Source organism: Limulus polyphemus, unplaced genomic scaffold (genome assembly GCF_000517525.1).
Source record: "Limulus polyphemus unplaced genomic scaffold, Limulus_polyphemus-2.1.2 Scaffold7828, whole genome shotgun sequence".
Classification (NCBI taxonomy): domain Eukaryota; kingdom Metazoa; phylum Arthropoda; class Merostomata; order Xiphosura; family Limulidae; genus Limulus; species Limulus polyphemus.
Window position 1 is genome coordinate 14,926 of NW_013673438.1, and position 8,631 is coordinate 23,556.

Here is an 8,631-nt window from a genome sequence, read left to right on the forward strand (position 1 = left end):
AGGTTATACTTTCATTGTACAAGTCACTGGTTAGGCCACATTTGAAGTATTGTGTTCAGTCTTGGGCTCCTTACCTTAGGAAGGACATTGAATTGTTGGAAAGGGCTAGAGAAGGGTCACTAGAATGGTGTCTGGGATGGAAGGGTTGTCATACAACAAGAGGCTGAAGTCTTTCAGATTGTAAAGGAAATTGATAGTGTTGCTGTATCATCTTTTTTTTTATATTTAACAATGAGAATAGTAGGACTAGTGGACACAAATATATTATTATCAAACATGAGCACAAATAATTTCCATCTTATAAAGAGATGTCTACACTTCACTAGAAATCCCAAATCTGATGATGACCCACCTACTGACAGACTTTACAACAACAAAAAGACACTACTTGACTTTTCAATTCATGATTGGATAACATACTATCCTTATAAGGAGCTCTCCCTTGATAAGTATTATGAAGACACAGATATGAGATAAAACTTTATCATTCTCACAGAGCCTTCTGGTTTGGTTGTAAAAACTCCTGTATACTGTGGCATATTGGATCATATAGGAGGACAGAGGTATTCTTGGAATGTTGTTCTGCATCTCATGGAATTATTAAGACAGTCGTGCCCTTTACATGGACAATTTTTATAACAGTAATTTCCTGGCATGTAAACTTCTAGAAATAAATACATACTGCACTGGAACTTTTTGCTTTAATCACAAAGACAATCACAAGTTGTGCAAAATTTAAAAACAAGGAGAAAAAAGTGTCAGTATTCTAATGGTGTGGCAATAACCAAATGGAAAGATAAAAGGGAAATTCTTCCAATTTTAACTGATTTTATGGATGAAATGGTAGACTACAAAAAGGAGAGAAAATGTTACTGGCAAACCTAAGACTATTGCACAATACATGTCTGGTATAGATCAAATCATTTCATGTTATCCATGGACATGCACTGGTACATGAGATTTGACATTCATATTGTTCAGATGATGGTGCTCAATGCTTTTTATTTGTTCAGAAAATACTCGTGTAAAAAACAACTTTGTATGAGTTTCACCTTTCAGTTATGTGGAAGCTTATACATTTTTCATCCTTTGATAGGCCTACTTGTATTCATCACCAGAAATCAACAAAAAAAAGTATTTCATAAACCATCAAAACTCTCACGTAATGACCATGGAAAGGCTATGCGGAAGCGTTGTCAAGTATGTTTTGAAGGGGCGAAAGTCAAACACAATGTGTTATTGTGAAACACATTGTCCTAGAAAATCAGCCTTTTGTATAGAGCCATGTTTCACAAAAGCTCATCAGTAAATAATGACTAAAGAGTAGAATTTTTTCTTTTTATTTGCTATTTTACATTTGATGTATATCAGAAAATATCATTAAAGGATGTGATATATTTTTTTCTTGTACATTCAAAAACATACCCAAAAATTAAGACAAGATATAAAAAATAGATGATGCACATGTCTGTCCTGCAGCACTACAAAAAATGTGCAGTACCAATGATACTCATGTGAGTCATGGTATAGATTTTAGTTGATTAAGCACATATCCCCATAAATACTCTATCTGATATTATTTTTCACTATTAAAATGCTCCTAATTAAAAAAAAAATACCAATGGCTCCTTGAATTGGCAGTGAACATATTAAGCTTTAAAGTCATTTTTAAATTATGTGTACTAGTATTCTATAATGTTTAATGAGTGGGATTTAAGTTTCTTTTTAACAAATAGCAGAAATCATTACTCAGTTATTGTGAAAAGTAAAGGAATTAAATATTAACTTGTGTGGGGTTTATAACAATGTTTTATTATTTGCAGCTAATTCTTAAAACTATTTTTTTGCATTTATTATGTCATCAAATATTTTGTAATATGAATGTTTTAGGTGTTGCTGTTGGTAGCTTACTAGGAGGAGTTGGCTTTGATCATCTAGGAGGTGGTTTAACGTTTCAAGTAGCCGGACTAATAGCTTTAGTGGCCTGTGGGCTTCACTGTATCTTCCACTTTATATTAAATAGAATAGAAGCCAAAAAAGGTTTGTTAGTTAAAAACATAGTACTGCATTTTTCATATAGAACTCACAATGATTGTGTTTGTCAGTATAGTTATCATAACCTATTTTTCTTTTTATCTTTTTATTTACAGAGCACATGTTATAGCTACATTATCATGAATAATGCATTTTAATCAATATTAAGTTTTGTACTTTTGGTGTTTTTGAAAGGTTTTTCTATGCTTCTGTAACTTGAGGTTGTTCAGACCAGAATATATCCAATTTCAGTGAACTAATTCAAAGAAAAAAATAAAGTTACAATTGAAAACAAATAGGATTCTGCCCGTCAGTAGCCCAGCAATAAGTCTAGGGGCTTGTAGCTCAAAAAATCTGGTTTCAATATTCACAGTGGGCAAAGCACAGATAGCCCTTTGTGTAGCTTTGTGCTTAACAACAAACAAACAAAATGCTAGACTCTTACAAATTCTTAATTGTTACTCATCCTGAGCCCTATTTCATGGGGACTTTTGTGGGACGTCCTCCTCCTTAACTCCAGGTTGGGATGATTGGCATCTTTGGCTTTTTTAATACACACATGGGTTTTTTTGCTTTTAAGATCTTCTGTGGTGAGACAGTGTCTTGTATCAAGTTCGTTTCCCTTCCACTTCTAATTATGGACAACTCTTTTCCTCCATTGGTCCATCCTTTTTTGGGGATGCTACTCCTGTGACTTTAGCATCACATGGGATATCTGTGTTGCTACATTTGATGTTTTTGTTTTTGGTTGCTCATTTGTCTCTTTAGCCATTGCATTCTCTTTTCATGTTCCATGTTTGGCACCTTTCCATCATTTACCTGTCCTACATCTAAGAGTTCTTCCATTAGTTGTGTATTCTTGATGCAGATTGGTGTTCTGTGATGGATCTGTCCTGCCTCAATCACTTCATGGTTCTTTCCCTTTTTTACTATTATGTATTTTATCCCATCTGGTGAGCCATTTCTCCAGGACTGAGGTTGATGTTTTGTATTCTTATGCCCATTTTTTTATTTTCATTCCTCGTGGTGCTGTCCTAGGTTTGCTCAATGCAGGCTTTGGTACCAGTTTTGTGGCTTGCCCTTTGAGCTTGTTTCAGATCTGTATGTCTTTGTCTTTGGTTCCTTATCCACTTGCTTTGATTTTAGATGTGTTCAGACAGGATTGAGACCTGTTTATACCTTTATTTCTCATCCCATTCCTCAGGGTATTTCATTCATCCTTGCCACTCTGTGACAGGTCTTTCTGATTGCTCCATCTTTGCCAACAGAGATCTGGTTTTCTCAGCTGCTTCAGCTTGATCTGTTCTTTTTGATCTGGGTCGAATTTTTTCTATCCTCCATTTTGGCAGCATGTGCAGCATATTCTTTCTTTTCTTTGTATTCATTTCCTTCCACCTCCCACCTTTATTCCCGGTCAGATCTGGATGGCCTCTATGTCCAGTACATGCTCTGGGCAGCTTCAGTGCCTTCAAGGCTTCTTTCTCTTGGTTCCCTTTTCTGTTGTTTCATTCCCTGGCACCACTCCTCTGTTTTTTACTTTTTCCTTCCTCCCTTACCCTTTTGATTCAGTTGTTGATTTGATTTGCCTTTTTTTCCATGTCTCCTTTTTTCCATGATCAATTCCTGGTGTCTTCACTCCAATCAGGCAACCTCCCATTTACCTGCATCTCACCCCCATCATATATTGGAGGTAATTTTTCAGTCAAGCACTGGAGCTACACCTCATACATTTATCTCCCATTATCTGCTTCGGGTAGCTGTTTCGTCCTCGTCGGGGTACCATCTTCCACCTATCGCCATCCTTCACTCTTTGGTGATACTGTGACTGCTTAAGTTACCTTTTTGTATATATACCTCTTATTTTCAGGGGCATGTTTTTTTTTCTTTCTGGATCCTGCTCTGTGGAGAGTGGTGCCTGTCCAGGTATACTTAAAATATTCAAATCCACACTATAAGGCCAGGATGACTTAACAATTATAACTTCCATGGCCACTAAATGCACACTGTTGAGATTGGGTGTTCCACAAGATCACTTGTAGATTTTCTTCACAATATATTTGCTTCATTCATATGCTCATTCCAGACCGTACTAACCCATGGACTTCATGGATAAAGCAGAAGGGAATAGCTGCCCATTCCTGCCATTCCTTTTATTTTAAACATGAGGATTCATTTGCTTTTTCAAAATAGGGTTTTCTTGGTCTCCTTTTGCATGGTCTCCAGTATTGACATTCCTCTGGACTGTCCACCACATTTTCTTCCCCTTTTTACAGGAGTCCTAATTACCACTTTCCAGTTCCAAGCTGCTAAGGTGGTGGACCATGGAGGTATTCTCCAGAATGGGATAATGATATACAATACATACAAATACAATAATGAATCCATTCAGTTGAAAGTAGTTTGGTGGTGATGTTCTGCTGGTGTAGATGACGAGATTTTCTCCAATCTGATGCTCCATTTCTGAATGGGTCTATTCAATGGATGTTGTAACTTTAGAGTGAATCGTGAAATTTGCAGTACACCCCTTTGATTGGGATCCCTCATCCTACATTCACATGGATGTCAGTTCCCATTGGCTGGGTTTTGGATTCAGAGCTGGACCAGTCAACATAAATCCTCACACATGTATTATAGGCATCTCTATTCCCTCACTTAATTGGACTTATATTTACTGCTACTGTGTTGTAGGTCACAGTGGATGATAACGCAGGTTATTAAAGTTCTTCCTCTTGCACTATCCCTCGAAGATTTTCATATACCAAGGACGTTACTGTGCTGGGGTAGTTCCTGTCTGATTGGTTTGAGTGGAATATTTTACAATACAGGTACATCTTTATTATTTTGATCACCTGGATTCAATCAAACATTTTATTACTTTGCTATCATGTGTCCTGTTCACAGATCAGTGGGTATGATATTTCCCTCCAATCTGCTGAACTTGAGGTGAAGATGGTATGATCCTCATTCCTACTCCTACCAGATGGCTGAGTTTTGGATTTCAGTTGATTTTCTGCCAGTATGATCATCTTTCCTTCCCCCACATGGATGTCAGTTCCCATTGGCTGGGTTTTGATTGTAGTTGACTTACTAAGGGTATGTTCCTCATCCTACCCCCTCGTGGATGTTGGTTTCTGGTGGCTGGGTTTTGATTGTAGTTGACTTACTAAGGGTATGTTCCTCATCCTACCCCCTCGTGGATGTTGGTTTCTGGTGGCTGGGTTTTGATTGTAGTTGACTTACTAAGGGTATGTTCCTCATCCTACCCCCTCGTGGATGTTGGTTTCTGGTGGCTGGGTTTTGGATGCAGTTAACATGCATAGTCAATCATGCTCTAGCCACTCTACTCCTTGAGGCACATCCTTTTTACTCTCACCCACATTACTGTCATCTATGGGATTGAGATTGATATATCCAACCATTGTTCTCTCCCTTTTCCATGTGCTCCTCCCTTTTTCCACCCATGTCTGCATCACCTCTTTCCACACTGGGCGTAGAGTATACCTGGTACAGAAGTGGTGCGGCCTCCCACATATGATCCTCTACTGTGTGAATCCCTCCCCCATCCTTAGTGTGTTCTTCAGACACTTTTGACAGAAGCTTTTTTCTTTCCCTCACACCTATTCAAAATTAGATTGTAGCTATATATGCGAGCTTAGGTAAGTTATCGTATCGGAAGTTATAATTTTCCTATACTGAAAATCGAACTGGTGTATTTAAGTGTTTTACATTCACAAAAAAGAAACCTATTATTCTATAGGTTTTTGAAGAACTTCTAGCATTTTGCCAAAATTCAATTCTTCATATTGTTAGCCGACACTGGGCAGCTTGTACTGAAAATGTATTTTCGATAGATAATCACCTCCTCTCACCCTTCCTCCCCACTGAAAACTGGTGTTTCCTTTTTCTGCCAACAATCGAAGTGCTGGTTCAGTAGAATCAAATAGAGGAAGTCACATGTGTCAGGAGGGTGTGTCACACTCCTATTGGTGGAGGATTGACACATGATGATTTGCATGCAAAATTCAGTTGAACCATGTTGATCATGGGGTATGTGGAAGCTCAAGGCTTGTGGCATGCAAAAATATTTTTTTTGCATATAGAGGGCAGCAATGAATGAGAATAGCTGTTTATGTGAGAGGAGGTAAGTACCTATCAGAAAAACATTTACTAAGCGTAGGAAAAGTATAACTTTCTCAACAAATTTGTTCACAAGAGTTAAAAAAGAAATTAACTATAGCATATACAAGCTGTGCTCCCATACTAAACCTATTAACTTGATTATGAATAAAAACCAGTAAAGTGATTCTTAAACCACAAATGTCATGAACATAGAAACAAAAAATGCCTAAACAAATTTTTAATTGTATATGAAGAAGAATGCAATGACTCTCTACACAAAAGAGTAATTTCTTGAGGAAGAATGTTAGTGCAAAAAGATTCCACATAAAAACTATTTGTAAATACACACACATATATATACATATATATTATCTTGAAATTTCAAGTTCTACGAGGTGTTATAAAATACATTTTTTGTAGCTATAAGTTCATTATTTATAAAATCTGGAATACATTTTGCTGAGAAACCTAACAAGCTGTGATAATAACATCAAATATCTGACATTATCAAGACACATAGCAATGTGTCATGCATTCAAAACAATCAGCTGCAGGATACACTGTTTATTATTAACAGGAGTGATAGTTTAGCGAATTTCCACCTTCTGTATCTTGGACTGTTATCATCCAAACTATCATATATTTTCAGTGGATGTGTTCTACTTGTCTCTTACTTCACATACCAAATTTCAAGCCAATCCATTAAGAAATACCGGATATAACACCTCCAATTTCAGTTTTCTTCCTTTTTTTATTTGCACCAAAAGTATGGAAACTTTATTTGATAGAAACACATACTTAACTTTTATGGATTTTTTTTTTACATTTGGTACAGTGATAATCCTTTTCAACCTACAATTAGGAGTCTCATTTGGTATAAATATAAGCCACGTGTACAAAGTTATTCAACAAAAACTGTTCAGATTTGCAGAAAAAGTCACGTAAACTTTTGGTCTAACATTTTTACTACATCTTCAACTAAGAGTAAACTGGACTGTTTTTAGTTTTTTATCATTCGGATTAAAGACAGCTGATTTAAAGCAGTAAAATTTAAGGTTAAAGGACGTGCAGATACATAAGTATTGGTTAGGCCAAGTAAACTAGATTAGCAGTTTCTAGCTCAGGTTTTCAAAAGAATCATACGGGTGGATGGTTATTATTGATTATTCGTTGCCAACTTTTCAGCACAAATTTACTAAATTTTATGAAATTATCTTAATTAAAGAGCATTCAGCATCACGTGATACCAGCTAAAGCAATTAGCATAAATAATGTTGCTTGATGTGGCTATACTGATTGCATGGGGGTGATGACAAGAAACAGTTAATCTAAATTCCATGGTGTTACTATAAAGGAGGCTATTAACACTGTTTTAGAGAGGAAAACTACCACCATATATTTTAAATAATCTGATTGGTTCTGTAAAGTAAAGATCTGTTCTGAATAATAGGGTTGTGATTCTAAGGCTAATGTTGGTTATTATCAAGTATTACTTACTTACTTAGTGTGTATTCACAAAATGTCATGATATCTAATCAGAAGCACCTCAGTTGTGAAATTTAGGTGTGGATAAAAAAGGATTGAGTGTGCAACTTAAAGGAATGAAATAAAAATTGGCGGCCAAACTGGTAACTACACTTATAGCATTGATAAGAATTGGATAAGTGCTTTAAGTGTAGCTACCAGTTTGGCCACCAGTTTTGATTTTGTTCTTTTATGTCACATGCTGAATCTTCTTTTGTTCTTGGCTGCACCTTTTTTTCACACCTATGGTATTTTCTATTAGATTTCTCTTACATAATAATCTGGCTTGTGAAGTTTAATCATACAATATATAATTCTAGTTTTTCTGAAGAAATGAAAACTAAACATAATGTATACTAGATTAGCAAGTAAGAAGCATATTGTAACCATTTTATTAATGTATATAAGATACAATATATTTATCTAGTCACTATACTATAATAAACACCACGATTTATTCAAGCTTGTTTTAATTTTGCCAAGATTAATGCACCACAAATTAACACTATTTATTACTATGGATTTGCTTAGTGTTTGCTCCTGAATTTATATATTTCAGTCAGAGATAAAGAAGTGACTGAGTGAAGCTCAAATATATTTTGAAAAACTTTTCATCAGTTGACTCTAGCAACAAAAAATATTTGAATTATGGGAACTTGTACATTTGAAGATTTTATAAAATGTGTTGAAAATCAATTATTTCATAATGCTTAGTTCAGTAATTAGATTATTCTTGATTTATACATTTTCAATTAAAATATTTGTGTTTTGGTTTTAGATGATCATTGATTTCCCAGTACTGTAAATTCTGCTTTACTGTCTCTTTTAAATTAGGAGAATAAAGGAGCTTTTTTTTATTAGGGAGTACATGTCAACTATATTATCAAACTTTTCAGATTGAAACTGTGTTGTAATATACTAAATGAGATGAACATTATAGTCTTCTTTTATTAG

General features: G+C 35.4%; 1 protein-coding gene across 1 annotated transcript in view; it reads left to right on the forward strand.

Annotated features, from left to right (window-relative positions):
- The window catches only part of LOC106474895 (major facilitator superfamily domain-containing protein 6-like), an 18,786-nt gene that overhangs the window by 7,463 nt on the left and 2,692 nt on the right, over positions 1 to 8,631 (forward strand). The window contains exon 3 of the mRNA XM_013935591.2: positions 1,891 to 2,040. Coding sequence (XP_013791045.1) covers positions 1,891 to 2,040 — 150 coding nt within the window. The remainder of the gene's footprint in view (positions 1 to 1,890; positions 2,041 to 8,631) is intronic.